The sequence below is a fragment of the Electrophorus electricus genome, chromosome 6 (genome assembly GCF_041902795.1).
Source record: "Electrophorus electricus isolate QZ-2024a chromosome 6, ASM4190279v1, whole genome shotgun sequence".
Classification (NCBI taxonomy): domain Eukaryota; kingdom Metazoa; phylum Chordata; class Actinopteri; order Gymnotiformes; family Gymnotidae; genus Electrophorus; species Electrophorus electricus.
Genome location: NC_137502.1, coordinates 35,322,084 through 35,339,826, shown reverse-complemented (window position 1 = coordinate 35,339,826; position 17,743 = coordinate 35,322,084). Strand labels below are relative to the sequence as shown.

Here is a 17,743-nt window from a genome sequence, read left to right as displayed (position 1 = left end):
TCGATGATTACTCCTGATAGCCTGTGAACTACATTGCCTGTAGATGACAGAAGTGTGCACCTGTGCTTTCTGGGGAAGAAAAACAGAATGTGTCAGAGCGTGTCTTTTGAATGAAACTTATTACAACTTAGGTGCAGCAAGGTATGCGCCTCCTGCTTTAACTTTGTGGTTAGACTGGATGTCCTCACTTCTGTATAACATTTGGACTTCAAAATAAGAGATATTTTTCTACCCCCTGCCCTAGGCTGTAATCTCAGTAATTATAGGATGTAAGAGAAACCCTCCATTTTATGAAGACAGTTGGTGACGCAGGTTATAGTATACAGTGAGTTCACACGTATAATGTGGGGCCAGACCATTTATTGCTTATGGGAATTTTTGACCATTCTTCTAGAAGCACATTAGTGAGGCCAGACACTGATGTTGGATGAAAAGGCCTGCCTCGCAAACTCTGCTCTAATTCATCCCAACGGTGTTCTATCAGGTTGAGGTCAGGATTCTGTGCAGGCTAGTCAAGTTCTTCCACACCAAACTTGCTCATCCATGTCTTTATGGACCTTGCTTTGTGCACTGGTGTGCAGTCATGTAGGAACAGGAAGGGGCCATCCCCAAACTGTTCCCACAAAGTTGGGAGCATGAAATTGTCCAAACACTCTTGACATGCTGAAGTATTAACAATTTCTTTCACTGGAACTAAGGGCCTGAGCCCAGCTCCTGAACAACAACCCCACACCATAATACCCCCTCCACCAAACTTTACACTTGGTACCCTACAGTCAGACAAGTACTGTTCTCCTGGCAACTGCCAAACCCAGACTTGTCCATCGGATTGCCAGACAGAGAAGCGTGATTCATCACTCCAGAGAACACATCTCCACTGCACTAGAGTCCAGTGGCGGCACGCTTTACACCACTGCATCTGACGCTTTGCATTGTGCTTGGTGATGTAAGGCTTGCATGCAGCTGCTCAGCCTTGGAAACCCATTCCATGAAGCTCTCTACACGCTGTTCTTGAGCTACTCTGAAGGCCACATGAAGTTTGGAGGTCTGTAGCAATTAACTCTGCATAAAGTTGCCGACCTCTGCACACTATGCACCTCAGCATCCGCTGACCCCGCACTGTCAATTTACGTGGCTGAGTTGCTGTTGTTCCCAATCGCTTCCACTATGTTGTAATACTGCCCGTTCCTGTTAGTGTGTACATCCCTGTGTCTGTCATTGTTTTAGTCCCTGTCCTCCTCCCCTCTGTTCTGCTCGCACTGGCCCATATTGGGTCACTCGTTCCTCCTGCCTCGCCGTTTGCTGTTGGTCTCGGGGCCAAAGCCCAATGAGTTCGCACGCCAGGAGTTGCGCCGTTGGGGAGGGGATGTCCCAGAATACCACTGACAGTTGACTGTGGAATATATAGTAGCAATGAAATTTCATGACTGGACTTGTTGCACAGGTGGCACCCTATCACGGTACCACACTGGAATTCATGGAGCTCCTGAGAACAACCCATTCTTTCACAAATGTTTATAGAAACAGTCTGTATGCCTTGGTGCTTGGTTTTATACATCTGTGGCCATGGAAGTGATTGGAACACCTGAATTCAATGATTTGGATGGGTAAATTAATACTTTTGGCAATATAGTGCATCTCAGCTGAGGTGTGTTGGAACACAGGAAACTCAGAGGTGCAGTAGTCGGATTGCTGGAAGTCAGGAGTTGAAGCATTTCATCTGAGGAGACAGGAGAAAAAGAAGCCAGAGTGTTGGATGTTTGCAAATCCACACTTGGTTGGAAGAGTGTGAACAGAGGAAAAGAACTGGTGTGTTGCTGCAACCTTCCCCTCAAAGAAGGTGATGAAATCCTCTGGAGTAAGAGATGAGGAAGAGGGGAGGAGGAGGATTAAGGAGAGAAGAAAAAATAGTGAAGAACTTGCATGGATCAGATGGTGATGATTCGAATTTTCCTCTGTTGTAGGATGACTTTGTAGATGTAACTTCCAGTGAGAATTGGAAAGGAGAGAGTGGTATGAGCTGAGGTCTGAATGTAGGTGAGTTTTCCTCCACCAGGGGACAGTTAGCCAGGGGACAGTTGAGGGAGATCTTGCAAGTCTAGGAGAGGATAGAGTGCACAGAAGATTCATTGATGAGGAAAGTGTAGAAATGAAAGTATTTGTAACTGTATCCAAAGAGAGAGAAGACAGAGAGTCAGGGTGAGGAAGGGTGGACAAAATAGTAGAAGTAAGGGAAGAGGGAGTTATGGAGTGCAGATTGTGATGGAAGGAGGAGGAACATGTTGGGGAGGACTGGATGGAAAGAGAAGGAAGGGAGAGAGAGAAAGATAGAAAGTGACGGTCCGAGAGGTGGAGGGGGTGACTGTGATGTCTGATGATGTGGTGGGCTGGGTGAAGATCAACTGGACGGACACACACACACACACACACACACACACACACACACACACACACATACACACACACAGGTGAAGTGCTCACCTTCTCACACTCACCTTCCCCAGTGAAGTGACCTCTCTCTCTAACACACACACACACACACACCTACCTTCCCCAGTAAAGTACTCACTTTCTTGCGCGCACACACGGACGCAAAAACACACACTCACACGCACACACACGCACACGCACTCACACGCACGCACACACACTCACACACGCACAGACACACACACTTTCTTTCACATGCACACACAAACACCCTCTCTATATCTTTCTTTTTTACTCTCACACACACTTTCACCGAAATACCTGTAAGAACAATGTGTTACCTTAATGGATAAGTGTACATAAACACATCTAATTTAATCTACATTAACCAATATCTTTATCCTGCCCCTGACTCAAACTGTAACTGTAATCCTAAACCTTACCATAAACTATTACACATTTACATTATTGGCAGTTGGCAAACACTCTTATCCAGAGAAACTTACAAAACTGCTTTGTCACCTACTCATAGAATCTATCCTAGCCAGTACAGTAGGTTCAAGATGCTGCAGAGTTCAAGATGCTGTTTAACTAGAAACTACAACTGAAATACAGGAATCAATGCTGATACCTAGAAGTGCAAAATAAGCATAAGCCCTATATCAAACAACGAGTGCAATACCAAACGATAAGTGCTATAGTGTTCAGTTAATCAACAGTATTATGATATTTCTATATGTAGGGGCCCTAACAAAAGGGAAGGGAACCCCATATTGTTTACTGTGTATTTATTTGTTTGTTATTGTTGTACTGAGTATTAAATACTCTACTTCCCAGAACTCTTATCGAGTTTCGCGCCAGTTTTCTTGCTGGCACGGCCAGTGTCTCACAAAGGCGGGCAATCAGATGACTGCGAGAATTGAGCGACATTGTCACTGACCAATCCGTGATTAGGAGGCGGGATTACACTGGGACGTTTGGGAAGGTTTTTGGTTGCCATGTTCGAGAGCGGAAATATTCGGTTGTCGGAGACTTACTATATGCCGTATGTAGGCCCAAACTGCAACTTTTCCCCAGTTTTTCCTCGCAAGTCTAACGGTGTTTGTTAGCGTGAACGTATATTCTCTCTACTGTAAGCATTGTCTGTTTATTTTGGTTCTGTGACGAGAGTTAGCCATATTCAGTTAAAGAGCTCCAGCTCCAGGCTATACCCCTGAACTGGCTACTTCTCAGTCAAGAGGACTGAGTTCTCCCCGCTACTGCTCGTGTAGATGGACAACGAGGACCAGAGCCTTAACAAAGATCATCGTACTTGTGTCGTGTGACAAGCTGAGAGGAGACGCGAGTAGCTGCTCGTTGCGGACACTACGGCTCGTCCAGCGTTCTACAAACGTGCACCAACCAGATATCACAAACGCTTGTGAACACCCATGTGCTCAGCTGGACATAGCCAAACTGGTTCATGTTTGCATTTACTGTATTGTGTTTCGTTTTCATTTCAGTGTTTATTCAATTGATTGATTTGCAACTGAAGCCTCTGAGGGTAAGCGAAATATATTGGTATTTATTTTGCACGTTGAGGTCCTCCCCCCTCTTGTGGTGACAATGGGTAACTGCATTGTTTAATCATACTTATGTTGAATTGGTTTTCGTTGTTTGTGATTTGCTTCTGTTATTTCGCGATTGCATTCCTTTGTGCAGGAATGTATGTATTTTTTTAAATAAATGTGTTTGCGGTATTTACTAACCTGTGAATCATTCGGGTCATTAATTACGAGGGGGTTTAAAAGGATTTATTACCATCAACACAGTAGTAGACATTTTTTGGAAGCACCGCGCTAACTTGCATTGACCTAACACGAAATTTCTTAGATGTGCTCCTCATAAATTATTTCATTACGGTACCTTTAGGGAGAGGTTACATATAGGTGCAGGATTAATGGTCATTTTAAATACTGTACAAATAGATAAGGTCTTCAGCCTGTGTTTTGAAGACTGCAAGGGACTCTGCTGGACAGCCAGTGGAAATTCATTCCAACATTTGGAAGCCAGGATGGAGAATATTTCACAAAATAGGCTGTGGCTTTTTAGTTTAAATAAGATGTATTTGGTTTTTAAAAGCATCTTGTTAATTGAGATCCAGGACAGCACACAAGGGAGCAAGAATTCATTTATATGTTATAGTCCCTAATGCACTGAATTCATTTTCACTCATTCATATTTTTACATACCAGCTTAACTGATTGAACGAGCTGGTCTGGGGAACACGCAGTTGTCCTCTGTCATTTAAAGATGAAAAGAAGAACCTCACTTCGGCTTATTAGTGGAGATGTTCTCCAACAGGGAAGACGCGCCTGGTGAGGCTAAAATAAAGGCAATGAGAAGCGGCTGTTTTACATGACAAACCTCTGATTTGAACTGTCATCTAGGCACCCTGGACTTCCAGTGTTGAGCTCTTCTCCCTCATGGTATAGATCAGGGTTTCTCAACCTGTGGACTATGGTCCATCCTTGGGGGAGGCAGCAATGGCACTTTAGGAATTTTAAGTCATGAAAGCACAAGTGAAAAAATATATTTAGTACAAGTAAAAAAAATTAAAATTATAAACATTAATAGAAATGCACAAATAAAAATATATCGCAGTAGTAATTCAAGTCAAATTAAACACCAGTTTGGGACAACACAGCCACAGACACCTGATGCAAACAATTTTGCATAAAACATTGAGCCATTGTGCTTTTTAGCTATAAACAGGTGAGCCATGAGGTGGAGAAAGTTGAGAAGCCCTGCTACAGATGAACAGTGGTGCTGTCAGTACAGAGGAGTGGAATCTATGGTTCTCCTGCTGCCTTCTTAAGCTTTAGCTGAGTTATTTCACACATCAAAACTATCTTCAGTTTCATCCATTATCCATGCACTCAGAAATGGGCTAATAAGAACTGCACAGAAACTACACATTTCAACATGGTACTCACACCTAAAGAATAAGATTGTTTGTTTAACAATGTAAGTACACTGTGTAACTGAGATGCCATCAGGCTGAGACAAATAAGATTTGCTTTTGCTTTACCCACTGGTGTGTGACTCATCTTTATTGGAGATTTCCACCACACACACACATACACACACACACACACACACTGTCTGTAATATAGAGGTAGGATCCTCTTTTGCTCTGCGCTGCTTTATACTGTGCTGGGCCCTCTCAAGTGAGTGTAACGCTGAAAAGGGGTTGTTTCGCTCCCTTTCTACCTAAAAAGGGGTTGTTCTGTTCCCTGCCATCTTATCTGCCCTGCAACAGAGCATTCTCCTCAGAAACCAAACTATCAGATTATACTAAGAATAATTGTTCTGATGTTCTAGCAATGCCCACAGAGTTTGGAGAAAGAGGAACTGACTGCTCCATGTTCTTGTAATACAAATGCACTTTAATTTTTCCTTACGATATGCGGTGTCCCACCCCTACACTTTATCCAACGGGAATTTGGGGGAGGAGACGCTACTGCTCCGTATAATATTTAATGCTCCGATGCGTCCTAATGTAGTTCCACTCCGAGCTAAGACAACCTCTGACTCGTACACCTCACTTCAATTGTCAAGGTAGGTGAATCTATCACTGCTTGCTGCATGCATTTTACCTCAGCTCGTGTAAAGATGTAGCCATTTTAATATCCCAAAAAGACGAACTATCGCGCAAACCATCGATTGAATAACAGCCTAGAAGCCCCACAAAGCGCACCACTGCAGAAATGAAGTATCTGACGATTACTTTAGAGTGGTTGTTTGTATTATATGATTCCCCACCACACAGTGGCTGTGCAGTATGGCATGATTCATGCGTGTAGCGAAGTTGATTGCTATAGGTCAAATTATTATAAAAATGTATATTGACTTCCCAACTAATGTTAAATTAATATAAAATACATTAAAATAAGTGTTTTGATGTCTTAAGTTAAATTTATTTTTTAAAAAAAGGTTATCATAGCCTGTTACCAGAAGACGTCATGTTTGCTGCTACAACTGCGTTGTTTGATTTGGAGATACGCCAACGTATATGAAAGCATACCAGTACCAAAAAAAAAAAATGTAATACGCAAAATGGCAATGCCATGTGCGATAGTTTGCTGCTCACCGTAAACTAACGTTCCCTAAGCAAAGAGAAAAGGAGACTAGTAGTTTTTGAAGAACTATGGTGTGGATACGCACTTTTACTCCATTTAAATGTACAAAATAGAGCTCACTTGATTGAACTAGTTTACTTGCATCATTACATTAAACACAATTGATAATATATTTAAACAGCTTAATAAGCATTGTACAAAATGTTTTTTTTTCTATATAATGTTTCTCAGAAGTTTACTGGAGCTTGACTGCCAGCTAAAACGGGGATCATCACTACTGAAATGTTGCAAATGTGCAGGGCAGGAGGAACTCCAGGGCTGAAATAATCTACTGCCAATTAAGTGGTGGCCCCAGCTATCGCCAGATCAGGTTCGAACAGATTCTACTGCACCAGTCTTTAATAAATCTACATTAAAGTCCTGGTAGTTGTAATGATGTTTACATGCCCAATTAATTCAGAGAAAATATGGTTACATATTTTTTCTAAATTTTTCAATAATGATAAAACGGTTCCAGTTCCACATAAGACTAGGAGCTCTTGAATATCAGCAGAGTAAGTCTGGACAGATTTCACTGTTCCATTTCTTCAAGAAACCATGGTGAAGTGGAAGTACCCTTAGGTGAAATATTGCACTCATTTTGTATAGACTGAATTTGCATATGTTTCTGAGAAATTTCCCATAATGCCAAGACAATTCAGATACCAAATGAGAGTAGGAGCCCTTGTCTAACAGTAGGGTAAGTTTGGAAAAAAACGCCAATGCCAAAACTACCATTACCACATAACAGGGGTACCCCTTGGCTAAGAGCAGAGTAAGGTTGGACATATTTCATGGTACCATTTCTTCATAAATCCATATTAAAATCATATTACCTTTAGGAAAATTAATGTACTTAATTGTAATGTAATGTAATTAATGCAATTAATGTACTTGGGTGATAATAAAGGCTGAATTTAGATATATCAGAAATTTCCCATAATGCCAAAACATTTACACTGCCAATCAAAAGAGGTAGCCCTCAGCTATCAACTTTGCAAAGTTTGGGAAGATTTTGCTGTACCATTTTTTCAATCGTATTATTAGACCCAGTTAATCAAAAAAACAGTGTAATAAGTTGACAAACAACAGTTTGAATGGACTGTGGAAAAGAAAAGAGGGTATTTATAAGAGCTTTTTGCAGAGTAGTAAAAACACTAAAAACGCGTTATCCTTTTATTTACTTTTAGAAATTTTAGTTGTTAATCCTTAAATATGTTATTTGATAATACATTGCAATAATCCAACTCCCCACTTTAGCCAAGTAAGCGAGTGTGCATTGGAAGTCTAGCTTCACAAAATCTGAAATAATGTAATTAACTAGCTAGTTAGCTAAGCGCTTGCTAGCACTAGCTGGTTTAACAGTGGACAAACATGAATATGGCTAGTTAGCTATAAAATGTTACATTACCTTCTGTGCTGACATTAACTAGGTAATTTAATTAGTTAGCTAGTCATCCAGTTTAAGTTATTTCTCCAGGTTTCTCCACATTAGCCATCTAGAAAACGTTAATGCGAAATGCTGCCGCATTAACGCTAGCATAGCTTACCAAACTGTGGGTAAGCACTCACAGTTCACATTTGAGCAATACATTCAATATGACTATTTGTTGTATCTTTTAATAAAAATGATCAGCTAGTAAAATAATTTGTGGACCGCATGTGTTAATTACTTTAATTGCTACTTGCTACCTTATCTTGGCACAAGCATCTTCTCAGTTTTTCCCGCTTTTTCCTGGCAGTCACGAGAATTCAGGAGGGGCTGGAAAAAAAAAGTAAACTCTACCAATGCTGAGTGATTTCCACATGTAGAATCAACTTCCGTTTTGGTAGGTTTTAACACTATAAGTGTCAACGAAAGGTTTAATGAAAGCGACTCTAGGCAACTGTACGATATAGGTCAGAATGTCATGGTTGGGCCGACGTCCAGTTAGCGGAACATGTCCACATCCTTGCACCCTCATCAGTTACACTCACAACCCGTCCACCAGTCTCAGTCACCTTGTTACTTTACCAAACTGTGCCCATCTTTCCCTTAACCTCCTTATTCTGTAGGCCCACAGTAACGTGCCTTAAGCGCTTTGCATTTGCTTCCATACCGGAGACACCAACGTGTGCTGAGAGACTTTATGCTTATTCATTATTTTTAAATGAATGTTTCTTTCATTTGCCCAACTGAGTTAATAAATGTCTTTTTTGCCAAACTGCATTTGCGCTTTGCTCTCTCTCTATGAGACACAGAACATTCCAATCTTATTCTCATGATTTTAAGGACTGTGTTTTAAAAACATTGCAAATTTATTCTAAATTAATACATACTCTAAATATTGTTTTCTCTATCTTATGTTTTTAATTTAACAGTGGAAATAAAGCACTATAGTAGCCTGCTGATGACTGTTAACTGTTAAACGTGGAACTAAAGCAGTGTACTACTGTCACGGTACGGCCCCTTCTCCCAGACGTCTCCGTGTGTGTGTGTTCGTTTGTATGGCCACGCCCTCCCCGTGTATCACACCTGTTCCTCGTTTTGTGTCGTTATCCTGCATGTATTAAAGGTCTCGTCTAAGCGTTGGTGTTTGTCCATGTTTAACTTTCCATTAGCCTGTGTGCTACATTGTCGTATGTACAAATAAACGTCACTGTGTTCTACACGGTTTGCCTTTGCATCCTGCCTAGCCTGCCAGCGTTACAACTACTGAAGTGATGAATGTTTACTCATAAAATTATAGTAGGATTCTAAAATGTTCTCATTTGCCTTTGTTTTAGAAGAAGCAAGAAGCAATGAACTTCCAAATTGCAAAGATCAGTCAAAGCCTCACCACAGCTGAGCAGATGAGGAGCCAAACAAACCTTGTGATGCAGCCCTATGCCAACTGGGAGCAGTACCTGACTCCTGCACCACTCTCTATAGCCATCATGGGACAGCTTGTCTTCATCTCTAAACAAACTGATTTCTCCATCAACAAAAATCCACCCAAGGGAGGATACAAGTACATCAAGTACCCAGAGTCCTTTCGTGCCTGCCTCATGCAAGTGTGTAACTCCGGCTGGTGGGCATTCAATGAAGCCCATAAGAACATGGACCAGATTCGACTCCACACCCTCACTGTCCCAGATTATATGAAGAATGCTGTGAAGATTCTGTTCCAAGGTGATGATGAGATTGTTCAAGCCCACCTGCCTGACCAGCTGGAGAACATTCGTGTTGTTGCAGATGATTGCCTTGTTTTGTCTTCTGCAACAGAAAAATATTTCACTGATGTCATCAACATTATCCAAGAGTTGCTGGAAGCATGTATAAATGCTGAGAAATGTTATGGAGATGACATTGAAGCAATAAAGAAGAAACTGGAAGAGAACAAACTGAGAAAAGCATCATCAGATGAAGCTGTTAAACGCTCTGGGAAAGCAGTGAAAGCCATAGAAGAACAACTCAATGAAGCACATGAGAGTTACAAAAAAGCAATGGATTCACTTCCCAGTGGATGGGATATGATGGGTATGGATTTTGTTGGAGCTGTGACTGAAAATGTTACAGGTCTGTTGAATGGAATGACAGCTCTCATAAATTGCAAAGTGGACAAAATATATAATGCTACAAAAGAGAGAGATGAAACATTGAATTGCATAAAAGGTAAGGACAGGACTGCAGATGTAATCGATGAAATAAACATCTACAGCAAGTCTGCAGAAATCCTGAAATGTGCAGAGATGATTCAGCAGTTCGTGCAGGAGGACATCATACAATGGAACGACTTGTATGATCAGAAGAATGAATCTACCAAATCAGATTTCTCATCAGATCAATGGAAAAGAATCAATGAGAGTTTAGAAAAATTCTCACAGTGCAAAGCAAAGAAGGATGCCCAAAAGATATGTAAACAAGGCATCAACATCTGCAACCAACTGGGAAGATATGCACCAGATGGGAAATGTGAGGAAGCCAACACAAAGGAGCTGACTGAAGAAATCAGAAAACTGATTGAATCAGCCCGCAAATTTGACAGCAAAAGCAAAGGTGTTACACATTCTCCTGCCCTGGTGCCAAAACCACCCATGATGTTTAAGGAAGAAAGTAAATCTGAAAAACAAACTGCTTCACAGAGAGCTACAGAGAATGCTCGGTTCCGCATAGAGGTGAGCAGAGCTCAGCTAGACAAGACCAGAGAAATCTATGAGAAGAGTGTAGAGAACATGGAGAAGAACCAAAAGGAACTGACTGAAATCCTGATTGCCATGAGGAACTGTGAAGTTAAAGAGATAGACTTTAACACCACTATCAAGATGCTGGTGAAGGGTATGGATGCCATGGGCAGAGTGAAGGAACAGTGGGAGAAGATGGTCCACTTCTTTCAGATGGTCTCCAACATTGTGAAAACCAGCCTGACCAGCACTCTTAAACACTTTATCTCTACATCTGAGAAGACCCAGTCACTTTCATATAATGCAAAGCTCTTCTCCAAAGACCTACTCTACAAACAAGCCTTTCAAGCCACTAACATCGCTGGTCTGGTCAACATGATCTCAACAACTTACACTGAGGTGTCTGGAAATCACCTCATGGATCGGATCAGCTCACTGGGAAAACTTATGGCCATGGACAAGAAAAAGCCAGAGTTTGAACAGGAACATCACCAGTTACAGAACAATTGTGATGCAGCTCAAAAAGCCATTTTACAACTAGTTCAAAAGAACAAGGATGAGTTTGAAAGGAAGACTCACTCAAGACTGGAGAAGATTGATAAAGAGCTGCTTGCAATTCTCCCCTCAGCTGCCCCCGAAAAGATGAAGAGCATTCAAGCTGCTGTCAAAAGTGGATTCGAAGAGGAAGAGGCAGAAGGCTACATCTAAACAGAGGAGCAAAATTTATATTTACCTACTATCAGGTTATCAGATCTATCAGATTACTATCAGATCAAAACCAAACCATACAAAGGCATAATGATTTGATGTAGCATGCTTTGCCTGCAGCTAACATGTTTCAAAACTTAATTCCTAATTCATTGTTTATGCTGCTTTCTCCCATATTACAATAAAATATATTCTTGTTTTCAATGGTGATTTGAAGGTTTCACTCTCCCAGTGTTGTAATACACACTAAAGCAGCTCAAGAAAAGCATGTGGCCCTCTTGTTTGTTTTATTTTGCGATTGTTTCTGATTCTGTTTTGCATTACATTTTATTTTGTGATTGTTTTCTGCACATTATAGCTCTTTGAAAGAAGCACCAAGGTGAGGAGGTGATAACAAGGTGATGAGGTGTTAACGAGATGAGGAGGTGATAGAGATGAGGAAGTGATGAACTCTGAGCTGAGACCTCCCAGACATCATCTCCCGCCACCTCATCTCTCCCCATCCATTATCTTATTCTCCTGTCTCTTAATTTTGATCACACTCCAGTGTTCTTGTACTGCCTGCCTGTTGTTAGACTAGCACACTTTTTCTGGCTAAGAAGAAAAAGATCTTAAGTTTCTACATGTACACAATTAAACTTTGAGTAGCTGAGGATCAAATCAGTCTCCAGATTTTTCATTGCTGAATTTCTAACAAAGGAAATGCAATGTTTCATTAGTATAAAGAAGACATTCAAATCAACCAGCAGAGGGCAGCATAGTGTTGCTATAAAGAGCAAATCCTCCCAGGTCCTTAGCAGGGAGGGTCTAGTGTATTTGATCGCTAACACAGAGCCACCACAGGGCACCATAGGGATGTTATACAGGATCAAACGCTCCCAGGTCCATACTATGATGGATAAAGTGACGTATTACATTTTTTTTTCAGTCGCTAATCTACAAATCTAAACACAAACATAACTTTTCCTTTCCCAATATTTTCGTCATTTAATAAAAGGAAAACTCTTCTGGCAAAAGATAAGACAATGTGGTACATACAAACTGCAGATCTCCTGAATGCCTTCTGCATAACTACAAGCACAAATTTCATCACAAAACACAACTGACCTCATTTTGTCATGTTATAAGTAGGAACACATTGCCATTTAAAACAACTTTTTTCTATTCTTAGCCAGGTTGTCAATTCATTGAAACAGTTTTTCATGGTTGCTTACACATTTTTATAGAAAAAAATTCTTAATAACCGAAGCTCAGGTTTCTTTTGCCTGTCTATTTGAAAAAACAACAACTCTAAACACATTTTATAGGACTTGACTCACATAACAAACTGCCAGCCTTTTGCAAACTACTGCACACGATGCTCAGCCTCTAAGCCCAGATTTCAGTACAAATCTATATTGCCATGCTTTTTTAAGATTAAGGGGAAAAAAGTATAAATATGGAAGTCAGTAACAAAACGTACTTATGAAGCATGGTGGCTAAGTGGTTAAGGTATTTGCTTTCTAATCAGAAGGTTGCTTGTTCAGCCCCCACTGTTGGGTCCTTGAGCAAAGCCCTTAATTCTCAGTTGGTTTAGTTGTGTTCATACATAATTGTAATTTCCTTTGGATAAAAGTGTCAGCTATATTCTGTAAATATGAAGAGAAATTAAGTCATTATGTATTTCTCATATCGATAATGATACAAAGGAGACATACTGTTGGGCTTATTAAGGAACTATGCATTTACAGATCTTTTATGTACAAGTGCCATTTATGGATTGATGGCTTATTTCTACATCAAGAACGAATTGTCTAGACGTGCCAACCAGTGCTCCTTCATTAACCTTCAGAACAAGACTGCTGGACCCACATGAATAAACAGTCTCATCCAGTGTAATGAAGTAACAGTTAATACTACGGTCATGCTGGTGGGGCTGTCAGTTATATACTGTCTGTAAAGGAGGGAAATAACAGGTGAGGACGATTAGGAGGAAGGCCTCACTCAAAGTGACAAAGACGTTCAGATGAAACTCTAGTTAAAAGTGTCATAAACCAGGGCTTGATCCTGAGGGGCGGTTCAGTGCATACAGCCCAACCTGTGCTGTAATGTAATTACATGGACCCATAATCCATCTATGAAACAATTGGTGACTCAGTTTGTGGTGTGATCTGAATTCAATCTGGTAACACACAACAGGATTCATTAATGTGCTACGAGTAAGATCATACACTTATAAGGTCAAGTCACAGATCTTTAGTGGTAAGAGGAAAAATATTCAGTTGAATCACTGTAAACATACGTTAGCCTACTACCCCATAGCTATTTACCTTATAACGACAGTACGCCCACACTCTAAAATGCCCATCAACTACAAGTAACCCACAAAAAGTGCTACCACCTTTTGAATATACACTTTCTGGACATGGCAGTGGAGACCTTCTGATTCCTGTACAGGAGACATCATCGTGGTAACAGGTTGTGAAGAAATTACCATGTGCCTTTGTAACTTGTCCTTGAATATATTTAACACTTGTGTGAGTTTCAGCCACATCTCTTCAGCCATCTACCAAAAAGACTGAAAAGAGTCAACATGGCACATTTGATGATTCCATCAATGCGGCAATCCTAGAAAATGCAAACTAAACAAGTAAATATGAGCTTTATTCTCTGCTTTCTTTCTTTACTTATGGGAAAATAGCAAATTAAGTTCTATTTATATATAATTGATATATGTTTTTTACTTTCATTTTCTATTTGTCTATTAGGTGGGTAACATGATGCAAATGTGTCAGTCTCATCTTCTTTGCTTTGGGACGTGCAATTTTTCTGTCTACACTCACATATAATATAGTCCATTACATACGTTCATGTGTCTGTAATATATTTCCTAAGAGTGAGTCATCGAAGCAAGCACAGATTAACCAGGGTTCCACACCACTGTCATGAAGAAGTAACAACTTAAATCTTGTGTGACACATAAAACTGTATGTGGTGGAAAAATGAGAGCACATCAAACACAGACAGCCTTATGCATTGAGTAGTGAAAAGTTTATTGAGTTCTGTCCCCTGTATAACAGAGAAGGAGAACTGACTCGCAGTACAAGTCCCCCTCCCCCTATACACAGAGAAGAAAAGAAAGAAAAAAGAAAAAAAACAGCTCCTACAAGGTATTTGAACTTTATGTTTTGGTTAGCCTGAGCGCAGGTGGCGTGTTCTATCTCTACGGTTAGGACAGTCTTCTTCTATCTCTATGGGTAGAACAGCATGTGAGCCGCTGATGTCCTTGGCTCTCGCGCCTATTTACAGACTGTTATGCTGTGACTATAGAAACACAAATCAAGGTAAAGCGAAGCAAAGTAAATTTCCAAAACACTGTAGAAGCTAGAAAAGCTATTGACCTTCTAGGCCAGGTAAGATTCTTTAATGTTTTTTAACAGTTGTCTGTCAAGACAAAATATATCTTGAGTTTAATGTATTAATATATTTTGATATTATATATAATGATATATATATATATATATATATATATATATATATATATATATATATATATATATATATATATATATAATATTTAATATATTAATATATTTTGATATTATCAAAATATATCTTGAGTTTAATGTGAACGTGTTTTTATTAAAATGTTTTGTATTCAAGCAACACACTGTTTTTTTATTGCGTATAGATGCATTTATTCAAACCTAGTGAGATTAAAATTAGATCTGTAAACCTACTCCTTTTAGTGAAAGAATGCCATATAAGCACTGAAGAAATAGAAATTTATGGCATTTTTCACATATGAAATATAAAATGTTTTTTGAGCGTTTATGTAGTATTTTTTCTTCTGTAAAATATATAACAATGTTAGAACAACATATCCATACCTATCCTATTATTCTGTATACATTTAACAACTCTATTTGCTGTTGGATTATTCTTGCTTTTGGTGTGTTTGACCCACGACTGCTGGAATCGCAGTTATCCATTTATCCGTTTATTATAACAGTTCTTCACTGCTGCGTTTATTGAGGGCAGGACAACAAGCCTTTATTGAAGGAAGGGGTGTTTTCATAGGCCAGATGTCTTCCTAATGATTGATGATGGGCCAAATGTCTAAATGCACATTTTTTTGTCTGCCTGGCCTGGTCTGGAAGCATCAGGGAGGCATGAGGAGCTCAGGAACAAACCCAAATGGTAAGCACTCTTGAGACCTATCACCAATCAAACCTTTGGTGAGGGGAGCTAATGCACATCTCTGTGTATATATGACATGAGAGCAGTCTCAGTCAATCTCAGCCAAGGGGTAGCGGAAGACTTCGCCAGTGTGACGGAGCTGTCAGCGTTCACGAGAGCTTGGATTCTCCTCTCACCCAGATACAGGACACATAAGGTGCAACAGCTGGGTCATTTGTGAAAGTGGGGAAAGACAGGCCTTTTAGGAATAGTGATGACGCTCAGCAGCATCGCGGTGGAACATATGCCCATCTGCTTCATCACCTCTAGTAAGTCAGGATAGTAACTTATAAGGCAGGCTATTAGATACATCTAATGGCCTACCTTATATCAAATAGCTTTGTAACGGTGAGCGGTAAGGAGGCGGACGCATGTGCAGAGAAGAACGAGATTTATTATGGGCAAATTCAGAATCAGAGTCGGTATAAAGGTCCAGGGACAAATTACCAATAAGGAGAGTATGGGTATAAATGATTACGAATATTAGGCTATAACAAGATGCTAAGAAAACTTGGGGTTAAGAAACAGGCACAGAGTACAACCTTAACAAAAACAATGATTCCAAATTACATGCACGCACGGAGTCAAGAAACATACAGTGAACAGCTCAAGACAGGCTTTACTAAACGAGGAACTAAACTAGAGACAGGTGTTGAAAATCAAACAAGGGGAGGAGAAAGCCAAAATATGGGACGTAACTAAAAACACAAGACAAGGAAAGCATGGAAGCTAGGAGAGACTGATCGTGATGACCTTACTTTATATCCAACAGCGAGGGTATTCAGCGAGGGTAATCAAACATGGTGGGGCAAAATAAAGAGATAAGGGGGAAACACCGAGGGTATAATAATACACGAACGGAGCAAACGGAAACGCAATGGTGACGACAGTACTATGAGCATAGTATTAACATGACTGTAGGAACGTGACTTACCAAAATAACAGACAAACTAGAAGACAAAAACCAGGGCTAAAAAAAACAGAACAATCAAGGATAATCAGATGCAGGTGAACATAACAGGGACAACCAAAACATGGACTGGAACTGAGGAACAAATGAGGGACGGAGAAAACGAAACCAAGGAACGAACAAGGAAGTAAAGGAAAACAAAGAAACCATAAAACCACAGGGAAACCATAAAACAGGAACGCTAGGAGGTCAGCCAATCGGTACAGACCCCCCTACCGAAGCATGCAACACCAGGGCATGCAAAACAAAACAGGACCTGGACGAGACACAGGCAAGTGGAACCGGTAAGATGCGGAGCAGGGACAAGACACAGAAACAGAGGCAGGAGATAAGGAAAGACATCGAGTGGGAACAAAAGGGCTACATGTGTCAGAGACAGGGCCAAAAGGAGGAGCCAGGGAAGATGAGACAGACGGGGGACACGCGGAGCGAACAAAGAAGTGGAAGCCAGGCTAGGGGCAGGACTACAGACAGGGACCTTGGCAGGACAAGGGGCATGTATGGGATACGAAGCCAAACCCTGGACAGGTGCAGGAATCAGGGCAAATTGAGGGATGGAAGTAGGACAGGGAAAGGGAGTCGGACCGGCAACACGGCTGGACCAGGAGGCGGGTACAGATTCAGGAGAGGAAAGGAGAGGAGACACGCTGGTAGTGGGAACAGGGACGGGAACAGAAGCAAAGACAGAGGTAAGTACATTCAGCACAACAGAAACAGGAACCGGAACAAAATACACAGTTGGCATGGATACAGGTACTGGGACGGCCAAAGGAACACTAATGCCACAAGGCAGGGTAACAGGTTTCACCAGGGTAACACAAACAGGCATGGATGTATGGACAGGAACACAGACAAAACCCGGAACAAGAGCAGGCAAAACAAGAACTGAGCAAACATTAGAAGCAGACTCTGGGGTAGTAAGGGGGGCTGTTGCAGCAGCCTCAAGGGGCAGAGAAGGTACAGGAAGAGTATATGGTGTGGACACAGGAACCGTAGGGGTCTGGGAGGCCGATGGAGAGGGTCACTGGCTCTCTGCGAGGTGTGGCCGAAGGAGTCCTAAACGTCTTTGGAGGCACACCTGGAGCAGCTATTGGGGGCATAGGGGAGTCTTGAG

The 17,743-nt window shown here is 40.9% G+C and overlaps 1 protein-coding gene across 5 annotated transcripts; it reads left to right on the top strand.

Annotated features, from left to right (window-relative positions):
• Nucleotides 1-5,864: 5,864 nt before the first annotated feature.
• On the top strand, nt 5,865-12,088 carry LOC113583724 (uncharacterized). Of its 5 annotated transcripts, XM_081715231.1 has the most exons (6): nt 5,865-6,030; nt 6,783-6,921; nt 8,333-8,419; nt 8,952-9,030; nt 9,357-11,476; nt 11,800-12,088. In XM_081715231.1, exon 5 carries the CDS (start codon nt 9,372-9,374, stop codon nt 11,439-11,441), a length of 2,070 nt encoding a protein of 689 aa, XP_081571357.1. In that variant the 5' UTR covers nt 5,865-6,030; nt 6,783-6,921; nt 8,333-8,419; nt 8,952-9,030; nt 9,357-9,371; the 3' UTR covers nt 11,442-11,476; nt 11,800-12,088. The 5 variants fall into 5 exon arrangements, with proteins under 5 accessions (XP_081571357.1, XP_081571355.1, XP_035381354.1 ...); XM_081715229.1 differs by having other exon boundaries at nt 9,357-12,088; XM_035525461.2 differs by lacking the exon at nt 8,333-8,419 and having other exon boundaries at nt 9,357-12,088.
• Nucleotides 12,089-17,743: the final 5,655 nt, after the last annotated feature.

Excerpts from the sequence above, each read along its gene's own strand:
- LOC113583724 (XM_081715232.1), top strand. The coding sequence starts at position 9,372 with ATGAACTTCCAAATTGCAAAGATCAGTCAAAGCCTCACCACAGCTGAG.